This window comes from Chanos chanos, chromosome 4 (assembly GCF_902362185.1).
Source record: "Chanos chanos chromosome 4, fChaCha1.1, whole genome shotgun sequence".
Lineage (NCBI taxonomy): Eukaryota > Metazoa > Chordata > Actinopteri > Gonorynchiformes > Chanidae > Chanos > Chanos chanos.
Window position 1 is genome coordinate 4,116,438 of NC_044498.1, and position 22,482 is coordinate 4,138,919.

At 43.5% G+C, this 22,482-nt stretch overlaps 3 protein-coding genes and 4 non-coding genes across 8 annotated transcripts; 6 read left to right on the plus strand and 1 right to left on the minus strand.

Moving 5' to 3' along the window:
• Positions 1-8,458: 8,458 nt before the first annotated feature.
• Positions 8,459-11,320, minus strand: rnaseh1 (ribonuclease H1). The gene is made up of 8 exons (XM_030770539.1): positions 11,190-11,320; positions 10,940-11,091; positions 10,562-10,684; positions 10,371-10,470; positions 10,123-10,177; positions 9,881-9,965; positions 9,325-9,449; positions 8,459-8,651 (listed from the first exon to the last, which is right to left on the minus strand). Exons 1-8 carry the CDS (start codon positions 11,318-11,320, stop codon positions 8,565-8,567), a joined length of 858 nt encoding a protein of 285 aa, XP_030626399.1. The 3' UTR covers positions 8,459-8,564.
• Positions 11,321-11,713: 393 nt separating this feature from the next.
• rps7 (ribosomal protein S7) lies at positions 11,714-15,474 on the plus strand. Of its 2 annotated transcripts, none has more exons than XM_030770541.1 (7): positions 11,714-11,766; positions 12,478-12,559; positions 12,719-12,793; positions 13,285-13,428; positions 14,206-14,270; positions 14,767-14,917; positions 15,359-15,474. In XM_030770541.1, exons 2-7 carry the CDS (start codon positions 12,521-12,523, stop codon positions 15,434-15,436), a joined length of 552 nt encoding a protein of 183 aa, XP_030626401.1. In that variant the 5' UTR covers positions 11,714-11,766; positions 12,478-12,520; the 3' UTR covers positions 15,437-15,474. The 2 variants fall into 2 exon arrangements, with proteins under 2 accessions (XP_030626401.1, XP_030626400.1); XM_030770540.1 differs by having other exon boundaries at positions 11,718-11,766; positions 12,478-12,561; positions 12,722-12,793.
• Positions 12,897-13,118, plus strand: LOC115810997 (small nucleolar RNA SNORA73 family). Its single transcript, XR_004025258.1, has one exon. It is a non-coding gene; the product is annotated as a small nucleolar RNA SNORA73 family (small nucleolar RNA).
• On the plus strand, positions 13,910-14,131 carry LOC115810999 (small nucleolar RNA SNORA73 family). The gene has a single exon (XR_004025260.1). It is a non-coding gene; the product is annotated as a small nucleolar RNA SNORA73 family (small nucleolar RNA).
• Positions 14,432-14,653, plus strand: LOC115810998 (small nucleolar RNA SNORA73 family). The gene has a single exon (XR_004025259.1). It is a non-coding gene; the product is annotated as a small nucleolar RNA SNORA73 family (small nucleolar RNA).
• Positions 14,959-15,180, plus strand: LOC115811000 (small nucleolar RNA SNORA73 family). Its single transcript, XR_004025261.1, has one exon. It is a non-coding gene; the product is annotated as a small nucleolar RNA SNORA73 family (small nucleolar RNA).
• A 589-nt stretch (positions 15,475-16,063) lies between the features above and the next one.
• Positions 16,064-22,066, plus strand: allc (allantoicase). The gene is made up of 11 exons (XM_030771017.1): positions 16,064-16,285; positions 16,449-16,499; positions 16,631-16,718; positions 17,667-17,786; positions 18,439-18,518; positions 18,820-18,952; positions 19,350-19,505; positions 20,091-20,164; positions 20,346-20,454; positions 21,163-21,290; positions 21,645-22,066. The coding sequence occupies exons 1-11, from the start codon at positions 16,196-16,198 to the stop codon at positions 21,816-21,818; spliced, it is 1,203 nt and encodes a 400-aa protein (XP_030626877.1). The 5' UTR covers positions 16,064-16,195; the 3' UTR covers positions 21,819-22,066.
• Positions 22,067-22,482: the final 416 nt, after the last annotated feature.

Genomic DNA, 22,482 nt, shown 5'->3' on the forward strand with positions numbered 1-22,482 from the left:
GTGTGTGTGTGTGTGAGAGAGATGCAGGAGAGCTTAAGTCCACTTTTGTGCGCATGTGCCAGTCCACACCCTCCTCTCTCTCTCTCTCTCTCTCTCTCTCTCTCTCTCCCTCTCTCATTCTCCCTCTCTGTTTCTCTGTCTGTGGCGTACTCATCTCCGCCTGCCCGTGTTATTGAAAAAATGAGAGGGGGGGGGGGGGGTTAGACTGCATTCTCCATCAGTGTAATGATATCTCACGCTTGGTTAGGAATGTGCTGCATAATTAGGAGGCCGCGGCGTGGCTGATGGATGGATGGCTTGGCAGCATCTTGTGCCTCTTCCTGACCTTGTCATCATTACGGATGGCCAGGGTCGACCAGACCGGACCAGCGCTCTCTCAAACAGCTGCTGCATTTAATGGCACCATTTCATTTGTTCTTCACCTCTTGTCCTCTCGCTCTTCCTCTCCCTCTCTCTCTCCCGCTCTATCCCTCTCTCTCTGTCTCTCTATCTCTCTCTCTCTCTGTCTCTCTCTCTGTCTCTCTCTCTCTCTCTCTCTCTCTCTGTCTCTCTCAGGCCACAGAGAGCATTGAGGTTGCGGGTTGGCAGTCAAGGGCAGTGAAATAGCTGGCTGGCCCTGTGTTAGCCACGCCACAGGCTAATGGCCTTTACAGAGTGCATGGTCATTAGAGCAGAGTTCAGTATATGGGCTTCAGTGACCTACTCTGCCCTTCCCTCTTTCTCTCTCTCTCTCTCTCTCTCTCTCGCTCCCTGACTCAGTGTCTCTCTTTTGTCCCTGATGAATTGAACATACTGGAATACATAAAGATCTCCTTAGGCTCTGGCTTCGAGAGGATTTCAGAATCTGAAAATATCTTCTCTTTCAATTATTATGCTGTTAGTTTAACTGTATGGCTGCTACAACGATCTGAAAGTTGTGGCTGAAAAATAAGAATATGGTTTATATATTTCAGAACCAGACGAGGAAAGGGAAAGAGAAAAACGATAGTGGTCAGTTCCATCACACACACACGCACACACACACACACTACATAGTTTCAGTTTTAAGTGAATGATTTTCAGATGACATCATTGACTCAATTCAGTTTCACTTGTACCGTACTAGACATTTTCATGAAGTATCTTTACAGAATATTGGAACTCAGGACACCACCCACCCCCACCCCCACCTCCGTCACACTCAGCCACCCAGTGGAAAAACTCCCTTCAGCTATAATAGGAAGAAACCTTGAAAGGAGCCAATCAGGAGAGGGCAAAGCTGGGCAGAAGAGACAGGGACGGCAGAGTTATAAATGTGCTTTAGGGACTTGTTCATATTATTGAATGTCTGGACATGCTGATCTGCTGGGTCACGCCTCCCTCATGTATGTCTTGGGCTCAAGGCGGGTCTCCCACGGGGTGAGGAGAGACACACACACACACACACACACAGAGAAAGAGAGAGAGAGAGAGAGAGAGAGAGTACTAATATTAAATGATAGAGATGTCCATGCTATAGATGGCTCAGATACACAGGCTGAATAAAATCTGGATGCATGGTATGGAAGACTGCAGCTTCTCGTCGGGCAGAGGAGTGGACAGACAGGGCAGCAGGCCGTCTGGAGCTCAGGCCAGATCAGTTACATCTGTGGCCTCCAGGAAGCCCACCCCCCAAAAACGAAGTGAGAGGAGGAGAAGGAAGGAAGGTAGTAACTGCAGGAGGCAGGAGAGAGATCATGTGAGTTGCGTGGTTGACTGGACGCTGCGTAAGCCTGCGGAATGCGTAAGTTTGGTGGTGAGACTCTACAGGGGAGTCAGAGGGCAACGCAGACATGAAGGTTTCCTGAACTGACAGGACCACAATAACAAATGGTCAACAAACAGGAGTCAACACTCGCAAAACAGAATGGCTTTGAGTTAGTTCAGTTCACCACGAAACTCTGTGTCACGGGCCCCCATCTCACGGCCTGATCTTTAGACCACAGGTTCGCAAACAAACACAACAATAACAACAACAATGACAACAACAACAACAGTTTTGTTTTATGGCTATTTTTATGGTCAGCCTGGGTGAGCTAGTCCCTGACACTAAACACCCCTTTTGCTATTGTCAGGATTTGCTGCACCAAAGTTTTTCCTCATGTAGGTGCCCCCCCCCCCCCCTTCTTTATACAGATTTGGAACCAGCTCAGAAAGTTGCAGCTCAGACCCAAGGTGAAGTTTTAAACTACAGGGTTAACTGGAGAGAAAACCTTGTTGTATTTATTTACTTAGAACTGCCAGAACTCAAACTGGCCTTGTGGGTCTGGGAGATGGAGTCGAAGAGAATCACAAGGCCGGACCGCAATCCACATTCTTTCCAAACATCTTCTCATCACAGTGCCACATTCAAAACACAAACACTCCACACTGTTTGGACCAAGGATGCATTCTGAGAGAGTGTTTTTGAGGTAGGCCAGATGGGACTAAAAAGATAACATTTTAGTTTTGACTAGTTTTTGAAATATTATCATTTGGAAGGATGATCAATATGACAGAGATGAAGTAGCAATGAAACCAACGAGAAGACATCTCTGTGAACAATCCAAGAGTACAAAAAACAGTTGTTCTCAACCTTGCCCCGTTCAGGAGCTACGACAATCCCCAAAAGTCACATTTTTAAAAAAAAACATTCCCTGTCTCTGAAATCTTTTTCGGATTTAAGATCAGAGTTCGAAATTCCAAAACAGGATTCTTATAAATACCTACAAGTTCGTCATGTAATTACCACACTGGAAAGGACAGGACGACTGTCTCTGGGGTCGTCAAGCATTGAGGAGATTCTGGAAAGTTCCACGTCATTGAAAGGAAAAATCTCTTTGATTTATGGTGCTCTGTTATAGTTCTTCATTGACTTCGCTTAAGTATTTGTGGTGGAAAGGTCTGGCGCGTGGTGTTAGTGATGGCCAGTGATGTTAGTGATGTTAGTGAAAGCCAGTGATGTTAGTGATGTTAGTGATGACCAGTGAGACACTGTGTGTCAGAATGCTCTCTATTTCATGGTCTTGTAATAAAATAATTGAACAGAATTACAAATATATGCACAGGATGTAGCTCACCCCGGTCTGTTTAAGTAAGATGCATCCTAATTCATCTTCTAGATGTCATCATTGTCAAATATGTACAGGGTCAATTATCCATGGTTTTTGGGAATGTAGAAAATTAAAACACTTTTGGAAAGCGGTGCATGACCTGACCGCCAAGGTTTTGGAAATTCCGTTTGACGTTACACCCATATGATCTGGACGGGACACTAGACCCCATATCTGTTAAGGGGATCAGCAAAATGTCATATAGATGAAGAAATGCATGTTGCTCAGCTGGAACCAACAAACACCTCCAACATTTCATTTCTTCAAAAAAATTCTGAAAGAACCACTGCGACTGGAACAGCGCACTTACTCTTTAAAAGATAAGGGGGAAATCTTCCTGAGAACATGGGAACCCCTTATGGACCTCTGACCATCCACCCAGCCTGGGATACGGGCCTTGACTATGTAGAAAAGATACATACGTACTGTGACCGTAACATTTTATTTTATTTCATTTTATTTTATTTTATTTATTTTATTTTATTTTATTTTATTTTATTTTATTCTTCTTTCTTTTTTATAAGTATCTTTTTATTAATATTTTCCAAATTATTTTTTTATATATTATTATTATTTTTATTATTATTATTTTATTATTATTATTATTATTATTATTATTATTATTATACTTTCACCCAGTCAGCACTTGGATAGACCACCCGCGACCCTAATTGGAATAAGCAGCTTAGAGAATGAATGAATGAATGAATGAATGAATGAGTGGATGAATGTTTTTTTTTTCCTCCCCTCAGTTCTGTGTTCTCTGTTCTGTAACTATGATTGTTAAAAGATGAAAATGAATAAATAACTGAAAAAACAAACTCTCTTTCAGCTGCACAGTAAGCTACTTAGTTTTCCCACTGACAGCCTGATGCATTACAAAGACAAGGACCTGAGACTAATTCCAATTGGTTGTTCAGTGGGATGTGGGTGGGGCATGTCTGATTACAAACATGGAACTAGAGGAACAAACACATTAAACCGAAGGCATTTTTCCGTGTAATGGGAATGTGATGTGATGTTGAGTGAACCGACTGAAACGGGAACTTTTGACTCCGACTGACATGCCTCGGACAAAATCTATTATAATCCTTTTTTGGGGCAATTTTGGGGGAAGCGGTAAGACTTTAAAGAGCTGCAACACTGTCATTAACGAGACGCATGTGACTCACGAGCCGTGGGTTGAATGGAATGAGTAAAAACGATTTCTTTTTTTTTTTTTCAAAACATAAATGTAATGTGCAAATAGAATCTTGAAATCTTAGCCGTTCTGTGCAGCTAGTGATGTGAGATAAAGGAAATTCAGAAGCTGCAAACAACAGCACAAAGACAGGAACCAAAAGAACAGCCTGAATCCAAGCGGTCTAAACAGAAACTCCCACTTTGAAGATTTCAGACAAAGACAATTTATTCACAACGGACTTGAGAATCTGCAGCGCTGAATCTTTGAACGTCGATCGTCGGACCAAATGTTTCTTTTTCGACATCTGAAAAAATAAAACAACAGCAACAAAAAACTCATGGCACTTTATTCCATAGCCTCTCCCCAACATTTACTAAGGGCATGATGAAACGTTGCTTAAGACGGGACTGTCGGACTGGTTTTGCGTTTTTAGTTCACCCCAATACCCGTGAATAAGTCTTCTTCAAGGTGCTGGCCACAGTGGGGCGTTTGATGGTGAACAGTCACTCGCTAGGTCATGCAGAATGTGGGTAGAGCCAGGCTTTTACGCTTAAATAACTAACACGGCAGGAAGCAGTGGGAACGTGTCCGTTCAGAGACCTGTAAAGCACAGGTCCAGCGGTGGCCTGACTTTAGTACTATGGGCTGAAGCACTCGTTATGGTGCTGGTCTGGCTCTGGGTAACCCCAGTCACAAATCCAGTTTTGACTTATGTTTTCGCAGCGACACTTATCTCCTTAACCATAACAACACACTATAAATTCCCAGAGTGAATAGAGATAAAGAGAATACACAAAGACTATGAACACACTCTGGTCCACATGTAGTGCATATATGAAAGAACTGCTGAGCAGAACTCCTGGGGAGGGGAGGGTGGATGGATAATATTACACCTTACTTTGTATCAGAAAAGCCTCAGCTTACGAGAGAAAATGAGAGACAGTGAGCCAGTCTTGTCTAAGAATGTCCCCAGTTAAGGTGTATGTATGTGGCATGGCTCTCCATAGTGAAATCCTATAGCATACCAAAGCAGAGGCACCTAGACATTGTGATAATCACCACCTCCTACATCGATACCCTTTTTTTCAGCCTGTTTTGAATTGTCAGTTTCCTGGGCTATGGCATGACCTCCGTGTCAGTGCGGGTGGGTGAAGATTAGCGTATGCGTCTTCCCGTATAGCTAATTTTAAAAGCGTCTCCATGGGAACGGCTGGCATGCGGAGGCCTGCTCTGTTTTTCCAAGCTTAGCCCGCAACCGTGCAGGTGCTGCATCGACGAGAGAAGTCACTGAAGCACAGTGACATTGAGGGGACTCTGCCCAAACACAGCTTTTATTTGCGTGACCCCGCCCAGCCGGCGGTATTGCCGAGGTTCAAACGCTGGCGACCCCAGGGATTGCACACACTGCAATGTATTGCTATGCCACCTGAGTGCCTCCTCTTTGATCATTACGACAAAAACATTTAAGCTATAATAAGTGTAATAACTCTTTATTAATGACCCTTATTTTGCATATTTTTGGGTCTGCATATTGTTGATCCTTTTCCAAAGGCGGCAGCAGCAGCAGCAGCAGCAGCAGCAGCAATGGTACTACACCACTCTATAAGCATCTCCTCCACTCGCACTCACAGAAGTAGTTTCTCTCAAATCAAGTTTACTTTCTGCAGCATCCCTTCATTCAATCTCTGATCCAGGTCTTCAGATCACACCACCTTCAAAGTCATCCGTTTGGTCTTTCTGAAACACATAAAAAAAAAAAAAACCCAGAAAAAAACAAAGATCCACATCACCACCAGTTGTTGTTGTTGTTCTCTCTCTCTCTGTCTCTCTGAATGTGTGTGGTGTGTGTACATTAGTATACTCAAACACAAATCAGCTAACATCTATGACAGCGTCTCTGTCTGTCTTCTCTGTTTTTCTCTCCCTTTCTCTTGCTCTCTCTCTCTTTCTCATTTCCACAGATATGAAAACAGACAGACTAGTTTGTGAAGCAGGGAGTTAGTTAGGCTGATCTTGATCCAGACAGCTGTCATAGGAACAGATGCCTGTTTGGTTTACAAGCTCCAGCTTTTGCTCCTCTCTCCCAGTGCTTTTGAGACTGCCTTCCTGTTTGATTGAGACTTCCTCTCCGCCAGCAACCAAGTGTGGCTTCTATTGATGTTCAGAATTTTCAGAACACAAAGAGGACTGACACACTGATTGTTAGATTCATTAGTGGGGGGGGAAAAAATCCCCCTCACCGCCTTCCCACATACACAGAGACGCAGACACAAACACAAACCTCCTACCAGATATGAGACGCAAGTCAACTACTGACATGTTTTTGAAGAGCATGGAGACCAGACGTGTGTTGATAACAAGGGGGTCCTTGGTGCGCCCCCCCCCCCCTTTCCCATTCATCTTCCAACAAATTATTGGTGTGTGTTTGACTTTAAATCGATTCTAGAGGGAAAAAGTAAATGGGTAGGGGGGTGGGTTCAGTTTTGGAATAAGCACTAATTGGAGGCATTTTCTTCCTGCTGAGGTGAAGTTCACTGCTATTGTTATGGCTGGATTAGAGTAAGAACGCCTGGTTTCTGGTGGATGAGGCTCCTGATGATGTGACGTGGGAAGAGGGAGCAACATAAGTCCTTGGCAATGGCCAGACCTTTAATATTTTAAATCTCTCAAACCTATGGATTTACGGATTATAATGAGATTATGGAGAAAGGCACCTAAACACAGACCTGGAGACTTACAGAGACAGCCCGTTTGCTGAGAGTGTACCTCGAAAACTTTGGCCCTGTTCTAAAACGTGTGAAGCTGCTCTCTCCTTTACAGGCTCTGCTCTCAATAAAGACCAGGTGAGAGTGAACTAAATACCAGTATATTCCAGTTAAGACTCCCGGTTCAGACTTCTTGAGGTCAAATGGAGCCGAGGGAAGCTGGACTGGAATTCTCCTCTAAAACTACATCTGGGATGTTCACGTGCAGTGCACATGACGTCTGAATTTAGTCTCTGGCGAACGCTCCTGGTTTCTCTGAAGTCACCGAGGGTCACCCTTCTCCTGTCTCTCTTTCTCTCTAAAGCACAGGCATCACTTCACCTCGTCTCGTCTGCAGAGTTTCACGTTTTTACAGCGCATTCGAGCAAGCCGGGCTCGGGTCAGGGAGGTCAGAGTGGGACACAGCAAGTCTGTGACCTTACAGGTTATACAAGAGGATCTTTCAAATGGAGGATGCTGTTTCTCTCTCTCTCTCTCTCTCACTCTGCCTGCCGCTAAGACCTATCAGTATTTTTACCCACACGTTGGTTCACGCTGTCTAGACGCTAGCTTACTGAGGAGAGCTGGGGAAAAAATAAAAAAGAAAAGCAGTCGTGAGGGCTTCTTCGCTGAAGATAACCAGCCCACACTCAGATTATCTCCAGCATGCTGCAAACAAACATACTCCTCTGCAGCTACATCCCATGAGAAACCCACACCAAAAAAATAAATAAACAAAAAAAAAAAAAACAACACATAAACCAATCAGTAAACACAAGTATTCCCACAGCTAATAAAGAAAATCATTCTTTAAAATGCCTCAGTGTATTGTCATTTGGATTAGCTTTACAGATATGTCTGTGAAAATACTAAACTGTACAACTGAGAATCTGTGTAATATGGAACGCTGGGTATTTTGCACGGTGTTTTGAGCTGTTTTGATGAAATTCGTCAAGTATGACAAACAAACCCTCATGCTTATGAAAGTCCAACATGGCAGAAGTAAACAATATTTCATTAAAGATTAAGATTGATTCATTCTAGTTTCCTATCAGCCCCTTCCAAATCAGGCTGTGCAATCTGATGCCTGAGCTGCAGCGCCCTCTGCAGTTTAAATCAAACACCTGCAAGGTCTTGAACTCATTAAAGACAAACACGGGAAACAGAGAATGACATGACCCTTATTTATAAAAAAACAAAACAGATTTATTGGCAAGCAACTGGAGTGAACCAGCAAATAAAACATTCAACCTTGATTTTTCACATGAAAGATAAATCCAATACAGTGTTATTCTTTCATTAAAAACTATAGAATATGACACTACATCTCTCCACATAGAAAGAAAGAAAGAAAGAAAGAAAGAAAGAAAGAAAGAAAGAGAGAAAGAAAAAAAGTGCAGATTGCTTGTTTCACTGTGCGTTTTGAGTTTAGCAGCTCCAGGCAGCACGGTTTTATCCGTGTTGTGCCAGGACATGCAGAAGGCCTGACTTCCACGTGCCAAGCACAGCTCTTTTCTCCTCTGGGTTTTAGTGCAGTGGCTTTGCCGCTCCCTCTCTGGACAGCCGGTCGGCCTCCTCGTTTCCCCTGTAACCCGAGTGTCCCGGGATGTGAAGCTGGAGACCAAATCGACAGCAGAGGCTTTTACACCCATACAGCAGTTCCACATCTCTCTCAACACCTTTTTCATGTGGCCCGACTATACGTGCATTGTTATTACATGGTAGTATTGGCTGTGTTTACACTTTGCCTGCAGTTGCATGAGAATCACAAAGGCGACAATCAGAGATAGATAAGGTGAGTTTACAACATCACACAAATTTTATGTCCAGCTCTCTATCTACCCATCATTTGGGATATGAAGATAACTCCTCATGTGTCATATATCGGTTATATACCAAGCCATTAGATATCGATATCGGTATCGGTCCTGAAAAATGCATATCGGTCCACCCTGTAACAATTACAGTATCACTTGAACTGCATGGATGGGAAAAAAGTTCCAGAGAACCAAGTTTCTTTAACTTTATTTATTACAAGAATGAGAATGTAGTATCACTTGTAAATGTTTGACTTAATTCAAAAAGGGATTTCAATGAGATTTATGTAATCTTTCAATGGCTGGTGAAATTCAAGGTCTCAATGACATGTTTTCTTACAAGTTTGGCATCTTTGACTGAGGAGCAATGAAGCATGGCAAATCAACTTTATGACAAAAATTTTGAGGGAATTAGTCCTTTTCACAGTTTAAACAGTTACTTTAAGCAAAAAAAAAAAACCGATGCTTACCCACACGACCTCAACTTCTTCATTGAGTTTGTCCAGTTTCTGAAAGTCCTCTTTGTTGGTCACCTGACCTCCACTTTTTAGCCTCCAGCCACTGGTTTTCCAGGTTTTCACCCACTTTGTGATACCTGCACACAGAAAAATGAACTCGACATCTGCACAGGTCTTCCAGCATTCTAAACCAGGGCCAATCAGAAACAGGCTGTGTCTGGCTTAAAGAAACCCTTACAGACCTCAAGGACAACAACAGCTGGAAGTTGTGGCAGCTCTGATCTAAACGAATCAATCATTTGTGAGGTTAATGACCAACAGCCTTATGACAAACTTCATTTGTGCTGGAATGAAGCTCACAAACTTAAGTCTGAACCGTCTACTTAAGCGCTGAGGCAGCCACAAATCCTTCCCGGCTCCTGACACGTTCAGCGTCTCATTACTGTGAGGAGGAGTCACCCTGTCTTTCCACTGAATTTCTCTCAGAGACATCACAAACAAACAAAAACAAAACAAAACAGTGCAGAGACAAATTTATCAAAGCCAAGAAAGTGGCCGATACACATACCGTTAATGGTGAACATGCTGTCCGTGTACAGAGCTAGTTTCTTTATGTTCATCTCCCTGGCCTGTTCAAGAGCCTTGCACGCCGCCTGTGTGCACAGGTATAAAACAGCACCGGGATCAGTGGCAGAAAGCAGAGAACTGTAGAGTAACTGATCAAACATCTACTGGCTGAATACACATTTATATGGTACTTAAAGCTCAGGTCTCCAGACTGGGTGAGAGTGAGGGATACAGATGCCTTACCTGAAGCTCTGCTCTCTGGTTGGTCTGTCTCCCTTGCAGCCTTTCAGCCACGTTTCTGTCAAACAGAAAATTGTTTTTTGTTTTTGTTTTTTTTAACAGTTTCCCCCACAAACGGCCAACATCAGCACTATCAAAACACCGTTGAATATTTGCTAAATTATCGCTTTGTGGCGTTCTTTATCAGTATAAATAGTGCAATTTTTTATTTTTTTTTGCTGTGATTGAAATAACAAGAATTCGTGACTTACAGAGGATGATCTTGTCCCCAGTATACCCCTATTCCAGCCCGCGCGCCGTCTCTGCCGTTGCCCGTGCAGCAGCCGTCAGTGTACACCACCACAGCATCGCCTGTGAAAGCGGTTGCGATCCATAAAATTTAATTTTAAAAGACCGCACGAGAAACTTAACAACATCCGTCCCATACAATCATTTTGCTTACCCATGTAAGTGAACCCATCACTGTTGGAGGCTCCGGAGTCGCTTTTTTGGGATTTTACTCGTTTTACGGTGGTTGCATCATATTCTTCCGTCTCGTGCCGTCGTTTAACTCCAATCGGCACAGGTACACAAATTTCAGGTAAATTTGAATGATGCTCGATGATGTGAGGACATTCTAGGGAGAGGCAAAGACTCGACGATTTATCGTGACGTAATATCTACACCCAAAAACGTGTTGAAATGTAGCATTTGTAAGGCAAGGCCAGAAAGGTTGTAGAGAAGAAATTGTGGCCGGTGAGATTTAAGACACGAGGACATATTTAATTGATGTAGTCATTAAGAGAAGCAGAGAGAACTTTAGACAAATAAATGAATATTCAATTCCGTCGAGTCAGGCCTTCTTTACCCTCAGCTGGTGTAGAGGGAAGTACAGCGGCCTGGCTCCTCACGAATGACCAGGCATCCTCTTCAGAAGCGAACTTTTTATAAACTGCACATGGGAACTTGTCAACTTGAGATTTGCATTCGTCCCTTTAAGAAAGAGTTGAAAATTGCGACAGTGGTGTAACGGCTCCATAAACACAATTACCGGTGTTTGAAAAATGAGACTGGCCAGTTACATTACTCACCACGAATTGTAAACTCCGGGTTTGAGTCCTTTCCTCACGGCGTAGAAAAATCTGCCTTTCTTTCCCATCTCGTCTGCACTGCTGCAAAGTGCTCTCCGTACCACACTAAAAAGCCCTGGCAATCGGAACATTACATCTGTTCAACCCACCACAACAGCTACTGTGGCCATCACTGAATGTTTGTGTTTAGTTTCGCTGTGATAACTTTCAAAGATGCTTGTTATTAGGATTTCGATTATCGATTAACAAACCTACTTTCACCGCAAGCAAGATAACACCCGTCTTTCACTCCCAGGTTAATGGTCAAATGGGTGGTTTAATAGCACAGCAAAGGGGAATTACAAGTTTTCTTGCATGCTATTTTCAGAATTCGTTTTTTCTTTTCTTTTTTTCAGCATTTCCTCATGCTTTGACAAGTTACGCGAATGTATTTATGTGGACAGGGCGTTCCCTGCTGGCTGGAGGACTGAAAAACGGTTACCCTTCCTTCTCCTTTCCCATGATGCATCAGACCAACTTACATTCTTACTCGCGTCTCGCGAGATCACGGCCTCTTCCCAGGCCGTCGTTGATAGAGGTAGGTCAGTAGAATGTGATCGGCATTCGACTTTTCCTTTAAAAATGTCTTTTACTTGGGTAATATGTTCTGTTTTTGTGACAATATGTTATTAAGATATGGGGATACATTAGATAATTACAATCAGAGTTGTGGATGGCTTTGTTAAAGAGGTATATCAAAGACTTAGAGGAAGGGTAGCAGCCGTGAGTAGTTCTCAATGGAGGAATTGGAAGGAGCGTCTTGCAGGCCCATGTGGTGCCGTAATGGAAGAGGTTTACATCAGTTAGACACTTCTAAAAGTGTTTTCAGTACGTCTTTCCAGACTGTCACATGCAGTCAGAGAGAATTATATCGGTTGGTAAGTTAGCGGGAACACTCGGTGGTCACCAGGCTAGCCTCGGTTATCAGTATTAGACACTCTACGGACTTGATTTCTCATGTGAATCAAACGCACACCGTAGCGTCAAGTTATTTGCCAATAGTTTTGGTGTATTTTTGTTTCGTATCGATAAGGGAATTTAATAGACGCTTTAATGCATATAAATATTAGTTGACAAGCTAACGTGTGTTGTAGCTAACTGACGGGCCCTTGCTAATGTATGGTAAAATGTGACGTCCATTGTAACCAGGATACCGTGAATATGCTTTCGTTTTAGGGGAAAAAAAAAGCTATTTTCTTGCCCGCGGTTTCTTGACGGCTAAATGACCGGTCACTTTTGTCTCTTGCAGACATAGGCCATGTTCAGCAGCAGCGCGAAAATTGTGAAGCCAAATGGCGAAAAGCCTGACGAGTTTGAGTCTGGCATTTCCCAGGTAAGACACAACACCACATTGTGATATTTAACCGAGTAGCGAAACGATGTTTTAAGCGTATTACTGCCTGGTGTGGTGACCGCGTGCTCGTCCTCACTGAGTTGATTTGGTGTGCTTTCTGATCCATAACGACCGTTGTGGTACGTGCTTTCTATTACAGGCTCTCCTGGAGCTGGAGATGAACTCTGATTTGAAGGCTCAGTTGCGGGAGCTGAACATCACCGCTGCAAAAGTAAGCTGGGGTTTTCTTTTTTTTTTAAGTCTGGTCTTTTGTAGACAGCTGTATGCATACTCGGGTTGTGTTTAAGACGTGCATGTGATCAGTTCATTGAATCCCAACGTGGATACCCTGTGAGCAGGCACTCACAAGGCTCTGTCCGTGTGGCGTATGGGAGCGTAGCACATTCAGTGCCATGACGTATAGTCCCGTTCCACGCCGTTGGAGAATAAGTCAGTCCCCGGCCTCCGGCTGGTGTGGACGGCGTCCTGTATATTCCTACATCTTTCCAGAGCCCTTAGGGCTGTTACTGGGGAGGTAAACCATGCAGTGCACATTTAGACAGAGTTTAGATTTATTTAGGTTGAGTTCATTTGGCAGTATAACTTGTGTATCGTCTGGTCAAAAACGCACGCATTCGGTGGACGTCCTCGGGTAGCAGTTTGTGGTAGAATTATGGCTTCCTCTCAGGTTAACCCATGGCATCCTCTGCGTGTCGTTTTCAGGAAATTGAGGTTGGTGGCAGCAGGAAAGCCATCATCATCTTTGTGCCGGTGCCTCAGCTTAAGTCCTTCCAGAAGATCCAGGTGCGGCTCGTGCGTGAGCTGGAAAAGAAATTCAGCGGAAAGCACGTGGTGTTCATCGCACAGGTAAGAGCTCCCACCAGCCAACCGCTGGCGGCGTCAAATTCTCACTGTACTGCTCTGTTCGAGTAAGATGACTTACCTCCTGTTAGGACAGTGCTTGGGTAACAGGTCGGTAATATTGTATTGAAAAAGGTTGTAGGTGAAGCTCCATATGGCTACCACCCTGCTATTTTTTTTTTTTTAATGAACGTGAATTAAAGTAACAAGAAAAGGAGTAGTGTGGACTGGGTAAAACATTCTGTTCAGTTTAAAAGAAAGAAAAAAAAAACATCACGGGGAAGAAAGCTACAGACCACCCCTTACGGTCTTGATGTTTCTTCGCCGGTCCTTGGTCTCAGTCTGTTGGTCATTAAATTTACATGCTGGTATAAGTAAGCATGGACTGCAGTTACATGCCTTGTGTTTAGTTTGAACTGAATTGAGGGCTCCAGCTGTGGACCTTTAGAAGCTCTACATTTTAAATCAGGAGTAGCAAAGAAAAATCCCAACGTGGATACCCTGTGAGCAGGCACTCACAAGGCTCTGTCCGTGTGGCGTATGGGAGCGTAGCACATTCAGTGCCATGACGTATAGTCCCGTTCCACGCCGTTGGAGAATAAGTCAGTCCCCGACCTCCGGCTGGTGTGGACGGCGTCCTGTATATTCCTACATCTTTCCAGAGCCCTTAGGGCCGTTACTGGGGAGGTAAACCATGCAGTGCACATCACAGCTGCTTTGCATAGACTGTGTTGGCGGTAGAAGTGCAAAGCAAGTCATTTTCATTTATTTATTTTGTTACAGAGGAGAATTCTGCCCAAACCCACAAGGAAAAGCCGCACGAAGAACAAGCAGAAGCGTCCCAGAAGGTGAGTCTGAACTCTTGTCCTACAGTCAGTTTGCATGCAGTAGGTGTGATTCAGTCACTTGGTTACTTGACCCTTATGGTTTCCTCTTTCTAGTACTGGGGGCCTGGAGCTTTAGAGTACAGAAATGTGGTAGTGCACTATAGTTTGCAATGTTACCAACCCCAACGTGGATACCCTGTGAGCAGGCACTCACAAGGCTCTGTCCGTGTGGCGTATGGGAGCGTAGCACATTCAGTGCCATGACGTATAGTCCCGTTCCACGCCGTTGGAGAATAAGTCAGTCCCCGGCCTCCGGCTGGTGTGGACGGCGTCCTGTATATTCCTACATCTTTCCAGAGCCCTTAGGGCTGTTACTGGGGAGGTAAACCATGCAGTGCACAGCTTTAAAGAACAAACTAAAATGTGTCAGTTTTATCAGATCAGTTAAATGACCGATTCTGTTACAGTCACAAATGCTGGATTTGGAGTAATGATTAACGTGGTTATTCTTTCTCAGCCGAACTCTCACTTCCGTGCACGACGCCATCCTTGAAGACCTGGTCTTCCCCAGCGAGATTGTTGGCAAGAGGATCCGTGTGAAACAGGACAGTAGCCGGCTCATCAAGGTCCACCTCGACAAGGCACAGCAAAACAACGTGGAACACAAGGTGAGCGCGCTGTTCGCTCTGTCCCTGTTTCCCACTAAACCCCAACGTGGATACCCTGTGAGCAGGCACTCACAAGGCTCTGTCCGTGTGGCGTATGGGAGCGTAGCACATTCAGTGCCATGACGTATAGTCCCGTTCCACGCCGTTGGAGAATAAGTCAGTCCCCGGCCCTCGGCTGGTGTGGACGGCGTCCTGTATATTCCTACATCTTTCCAGAGCCCTTAGGGCCGTTACTGGGGAGGTAAACCATGCAGTGCACACTCAAACTTTTAGAGATGTGTTTAGGGTAGGGTAGAGATTGATTATGGTGGATACTTAAGGATATGAATTAGCCCTTCTTTTTGTAAACATGGATTAATTGTGATTTCAGCTCAATGTCAAATGACCAGTTTCTAAAGTTCGTTGGACGAATTTATTAATCTCGATTTTTCAATTTTGCAGGTGGAGACCTTCTCTGGAGTCTATAAGAAGCTGACAGGCAAAGATGTTGTATTTGAATTCCCAGAATTCCAGCTGTAAAGTACAGATGACAAAATAAATTTGTTTACTGTCACATCCATCATCTCGTGTCTTTCTTTTCGTGTTTTCCTTTGCATGAAACAGTAACTAATCTGCCATTGATTAAACCTACTTCTGAAAAATGTAAAAGAATTACGCTTTTGAGAGTGTAAGAGTTCAGCAGTATTGAAAACATTTGGAATGAGATGTTGAGAGTGCTTGTTAGTTATGAATTTAAATGAATGAAGGGTGTTCTCCGCTGAATGGCCAGTGTTGTGCAAGATTTTATCTTTGACACATCTTTGACTTTTTTGGTATGGGACTGGTTCGTCACCGTCAGTGACGGTGTTGCTTCAGGCAGTACCCTCTTGGACAGCTTTGACTTTGCAAAAGATATAACCTTAGTTCATGTCCATACCCCCTTCTGTCACTTAACAGAAACTGACAGAAACAGCCGTTTGCATGGGAGTTAACCTGTGTAAACAGTGTGGCTGTCGTTACCAACACAATCGGAGAACAACTGTGAGAGACTGAGTACTTACAGCTTTGATGAACTTTAAACTTTAGAGTCACTGACTTCATGGTTGGAGGGAGGGGTGAACTTTGCTTTAGCACACTGTGCATTGTGCTCAAGTTTTTAGTCTAGAGAGAAGACCAGGGAAGCCCGGGTGGTTTCGTGGTACCAGTCCATGCGTGTGGAATGTAGAATTTTAAAGAGCTGATAGAATCAGTTATGCATCTATAATAGAATATAGAAGCAGTTACTCGTCTGTAAGGCAAATGGCTCAGAGATCCATCTTAAAGGTCTCAACCGGTCACCCGGACTTTCTCCAGTTCAACAACCTGGCGTGTGAGACAGCCGGTGGAAAGGTGAAAACCGCAGTTGTGGGAAATGATCAGTAGTGTACAGTAATTCTGTAGCGTTGAAAGATTACACCTTGAGCTTTATTGCTTTGAATGTGAATTCACATTTCTACAGTGAGACAGTTGTGCTGAGCTGATATATAAACATTATGAACATTCATCACACCAGGTGATTTTTGCGACGGATGAGTGGTTTGCTCCAGCTTCCAATCTCTTAAAGGTATAATTGACATGGGAGATACACATGTATAATACTCTAGCATACAGTCAGCGTAAATGCATCATGTATAGAATTAATATACCGTTAATGTTTTCCCTGTTATTGTCGATGCTTTTGTGTGTGGTTTGAAGAGAGAGCCGCCGCAGTTCATAGCTTCAGCTTTCACTCAATTTGGCAAATGGATGGACGGATGGGAGACGAGGAGAAAGAGAATTCCAGGTAGAACTCCGATCCGAAGGGGGAAAAAAACAAAACTAGCTTTTCAAACTGTTTTAGTAAACAGCGGTGCATAACCCAAAGCCCTCGGGTCCATAGACCCTTAAAGATTTTGTTTTTCGACCGCTACAAGCCTCTGATTGGCTGGAACGTACACACCTGCTTCACTCGCAGGAGTCAGCCTCTCTGTTTATCTAGCGAGGTAGAAAAACGGTAGGAGTCCAGACTTTGAGCAGCAGATCTGGGCTCAGATCTGAGACAAAATTAAAAATTTGTAAGCCTGCTGAGAGAACTGATAGAGAGCCTTAAGTAAAACCCTCCATCTTTTTAAACCTGTTACAATACTGCTCCAATGTGCTGTCTCAGCTCAGATGTTTACCAAACATATACCCACACTTGGCCTTCAGAGACTCAGATTACAAGCTCACAGAATGGCTGAACAAAGACAAGGCTTCCCTTTACAGTTAGAGTGATGGTGATCTACTATTCTGCTATCCAACAGTTAGAGATACCTTATGTTAATGCTTGTAGTGCCACCTAGAGTATAAACTCTGGGTTGCAGTTTAATGACGTCAGGACACTAGTCAGTGGCATTCCTCCTCAAAGGATTCTGACACTTATCCAGCAGGAGAAGATCATGACTAAAAATGAATAGAGGAGATTTCTCCAACAGACTGCAATTACAATCTCATTTCTGTGATGCTAATCTGACATTCAAAACTTGCCTTTGACTCCTTCCATCAAGAGTGAAAATCAGAGATAATGTTTTGGAGATTCACTTTTACTCTTAGGTACTGCTTTGCTGTTTTTCTTTTCTTTCTTTTTTTCTCTTGACTTAGGTTAGGGAGATTGTTTGTAATATCTTTGACAGAGCTGTCCTGTAATTCAATGATGATGCAGAGAAATAGGTATATGTAATAGAAGACTCTCGCCCTATCTCACGTGTCTCAGGCCACGACTGGTGCATTGTTCAGCTGGGAGTGCCTGGGGTCGTTCACGGCTTTGATGTGGACACCTCCTTTTTCACAGGAAACCACGCCCCTTCTGCCTCCATACAGGCTGCCTGTCTGGGTAGGTGTGAATGACCAAGGAGGCTAAAGACTTCCCCACAGACAGACAGACAGACAGATAGATAGATAGATAGATAGATAGATAGATAGATAGATAGATAGATAGATAGATAGATAGATCCAAAACCAAGACTCTAGCTTCTGAAAGTTGAATTGGTTTGAAATACTCAGGCCAAAGAGAACTCGTTTTAAGACGTTGCACACACCACCTCACCTTCAGTGTTTCACGCCAAGCGCTGAGGCCAAACAGCAGCTCTCTCTCTCTCTCTCTCTCTCTCTCTGTGGATATACAGTACAAGACTACTTAAAGAGCAAAGATCTCCATCTCTAGCACAGGCACTTTCAGTGGTCTGTGTCAACTACACTGCGTGATTGCTTCGTGATAATGACAGTGTAGTTACAGAGCTGTAGATCACTGTGTCCTCCTTTACTGCTGGTGCTGTGGTGGATTAGGAGTTGGATGTGGTGCTGTCCGTGAGTGGTGCCTTATCCTGGTCTGATCTTAATCCTAACTGCCCCTAGAAGTCAAATCATATCATATTACGTCATGTAATTGCAACTTTATATTGAATTTACGGATAACCAGTAATATTGGAGAGACTTTTGTTCTCTTATCTGATCCATGTGGCTTCTTGTGGGATCTGTTTAATCAGATGAGATTCCTCCTTTCACGCTGGAGGGAGACCGCACAGGCATGGCTGCCACTGAGGACCAGTTTGAATCAGTAGCAAAGGTACCTCCATTTATGAAGCCTGCTGAGTGCTACCACATTGATGTCTATGTAATAGTATTAAAATGAAATCCTGAAAATGAGATGTCAGATGTAAAGGAGAAATAATTCATTCATTAGGGTGAAATTAAGTTATTCAAGACATGTTGATGATTTTTGATTTTTACTTTCCTGAGGCTAAAAAACCCCCCACAAGAACAAAACTGAAACTATTGCAAAACTGGTAAATCTAACCCTATGCCTCTGTAAGGCCCCCTCTGGTCATAGAGGACCAATCAGTGAACTTAGCTTTTGTGACTGACAGCTGAAGTCAGAGATGTGGGAGGAGCTTGTGCCAGTGACAGAGCTGAAGCCTGGATACTCTGACTCCTGTCATAATTACTTCACTGTGACCTCACCTCGCAGATTCACCCATCTCCGTTTAAACATGTTCCCAGGTATCACCACACACTCCCACAAACACACCAACGTAACTGTTAAAGTACAGGCAAATGGTTCAAACAAAACATATTCATCATAAGTGTAAATATCATTAGACATTACTTAAGTCATCATAGAGTCCTCATTCACTGATTTAGATTTCTCATTGAGGCTACTATTAATTACATTACTTGTTTACTGGTGAAAGTTGCAAAGCTTTGTTGTGAGGTTAGAGAACTGTATTAGTGTTTGGTGCATGTTATAAAGATTTGCTTTGATAATAGGCAATTAATCTCCTGATTCATGAAGAGACGTATTTGAGACCTGTTTGAAACAGAATGAGGTGATGAAGGTTAAGGGGTCTGTGTTGCCTTCTTTAAAAGAGCGTGTTCTGTTTGTTTCTGTTTGTTTCAGATGGTGGCATTGCAAGACTGAGAGTGTATGGAGTGGGGCAGAAAGACTGGCCTGGTGTGTCCAGTCAGGATCCAGTTGACCTCATTGCTCTGGTCAATGGAGGGGTGTGTTTAGGCTACAGCGACGCCCACTTTGGTCACCCGCGCAACATGATTGGTGCGTGACATCACCTTCCCTGCAGGCTCCGCCCTCATCCCCCACACAACCACTACTCCAATACAATTCTGTTACAGATGATTGATACAGAGGCTAAAGTAAGTGCTATCTTAAGCTAAGTGGGCCTTTTAGGGAATCCATCAAAGACAATGTGACTCTCTGGTTTCAGTCCAAGATGGCAGGCTCACGGAGGAGACTGGGCATCATCCCAGAGCTCATTGTTTACTGTGTATATTACTTCCCCCCTGAGTGCACACTACACTGCAGCCAAATGAATAAGTAAAAAGCCCTTTTGATGACTTTTAGGTTAAGATTGGAGGCCATTATGAGAAAATACTGACAATTCACTGCTCATTTAGCATTTTATATTCTCTTTAAATGTGCTAATTTAGCAGGTGCTTTTGTTCGAGAGAGACTTACAATAAGTTCATTCAGTTCATACAGAGTTAAATTAACACAAAAGCTAGTTCTTGCAGGCACAGATTTACTAAGATAAGAGATTGTAACACAATCTTATAATTAATGAATCTTTAATGATGTTACTCAGTATCTGTGGGTACCTTGTTTCTAAATTTCTCTTCCTAGGCTTGGGCAGAGCTGACAACATGGGAGACGGCTGGGAGACAGCAAGACGCCTGGATCGACCCAAAGTCTTAAAAGTAAAAGCCAGTCTTGGTTTATCATGAGAGATGTGGTCTCAGTACGTCATCGTATGATGTCACACCCTGCTTTTTTCAGCTGGATGTGAGAAGAGTATTCTGCAGATGTCCGGCTATGAGAATGGGAATGTAGTCTATCTCAGTAGGTCATTTTACGATGCCATCATCTACTTTTTTTCAGCTGGATGAGATGGGTATTCTGCAGGTGCCAGGCTACGAGTGGGCAGTCTTTAGACTCGGGCATCCTGGTATAATCAGTCACATTGAGGTTGACACCAATCATTTTAAAGGTACAGAGGTACAGACACAAATTGTCAAACTGCCCCTCTGTCCTGCTAGTATTAATGTCACTAACCCACAACTTGAAGCTGTACTTTAGATTTAAAAGAAAGATTTGACATCTTTCAATCTTGTATCGCTGTGTTCTTACCTTAAAGCACCTCTCTAAATCAGGGGTGTTGGGGCCCAGTCCCCGAGGGCCAAGGTCCTACTGTTTTTCATGGCAACCAATCACATTGGCTGAAGAGCACACACACACCTGTTTTCCAGGTACAAAAACAGAAAACAAAAAGCAGAAGGACCTTTCATCCCCCAGGACTGGATTCCGACACCCTTACTCAAAATGGAAGTTTGATATACTCCACTGAATCTGATAGCTGTGTTTCAAGATTTTGATCATGTTCAGATCTCTGCCAAATGTACTTCCATTCCTTCCGGCTAATGACGCTAATGTTAGCATGCTCAGGCTTTGCCCTCATAGTCAGCGAAGCGCATCAGAACCCAGCTGTTTACGTTAAAAAAAAAAAAAAATGCTGTACCATAAAAAATGCAAATGTTTCCTTAAACAGACAGTTTGATTAATGACATTAATAAACCCCATTTCCAACCCTATTTTAACAACAGTTCCTCACAATGCCTGGAGAGAGAACTGTCTGCCACTTCAGCTTAGCTTACATTTTAGCTCTTTTTTTTTTTCATATATCTACCTCTGCCCTCAGGAAATTTCCCTGATTCCTGTAAAATCGAGGCCTGCACTTTGACCCCTGAGGAAGAGGAACACTTTGTGAGGAAGAAGTGGAGCAGTGATGAAGGACCCAAATGGAGACTTCTACTACCTGCCCAAAAAGTACAGCACAACCCTAACTGGTCCACAGCCGACCAAAAATACTGACCATAATATGTTTTTTTCCCCATTGTTCACCTGTATGTGACTGTGTCGTAAATGCTAGTATAGTGACGCAGTATAAAGGTCCGTTTCTCATTACGGAGGTCTCTGACGCCCACTGTGATCCTTTTTCTTCTCCCTTGTCCAGTCCACGTACAATCACAGTTCTGTTTATAGCCATGTAATGCCAACCAGCCTCAATTTATCAAGTGAAAAAAAAAAAAATGGTTTCCCTAAGTGTTAAGTCCACATTTTCCATTTCCTGTTTCCTTTGGGTGACTCACCCGTTGTCTGATTCTCGTCTTTTCTCCACAGCTCAAGCCTCACCATAGACATTTCTACTCCGGAGACGCGGCGCTGCAGTGTGGCACAGTGTCTCACATACGCCTGGTCATCGCTCCGGACGGAGGGGTCAGCAGGTTACGACTGTGGGGCTGTCCTGTCTTCAGTGACTCATCCGCTTCTCCCAGACTAAGCTCGAAGCTCTGATACCATTATGCTTGTCCTACATCCCTCAGGAAGGCAGTTAAAAATGGAATGACTGTCATATTGATTGTTTTTCATATGCAGTCTGAAATGAGATGAGTGGTTTTAAAAAAAAAAGTATTTGGGTCATTAAGTTACTTCTAACTCGTTCTTCATTCAAATTATTCTGAGCCAAATCTGTTATAAATAGGTCAAATACTTTCAGGGTGTGAAATGTTCAAAATAATAATAAAAAAAGTCCACAAAGAAAAGTTTCAGCTGTTCTCATTGTTGGTTTGGGACACCACATATGTTGAAAAAAAGTAAGCGTAAAAGGTAGCACGATGTTTGATTAAGTGAAGCTCGTGACGTTTATTTGTTTGCTATATAATTCTATACGGCCTTTGTTCCCATGGCAATTCATCCAACGTTCCTGGGGCGCTGACAGCGAAGAGACTCCAGTGGAGCCGTAGTAAACCAATCTGGGAAGTTAACACCCCCCAGTGTTTCTGCGCGTCTATAGACACCTGATAAGATGCGCCACAGCCGAGTGGATGTGCTCATTTAGGAAGCTGTAGGAGGTGTCGCCTGACAAGTGACTAATTTAATAACTTCTGGCGGTTGACCTCCTAGCCACCGTTTGAGTTGAGCTGTCGTTAGTTTAGGTGTGGGTGAATTAGCTTCTTAC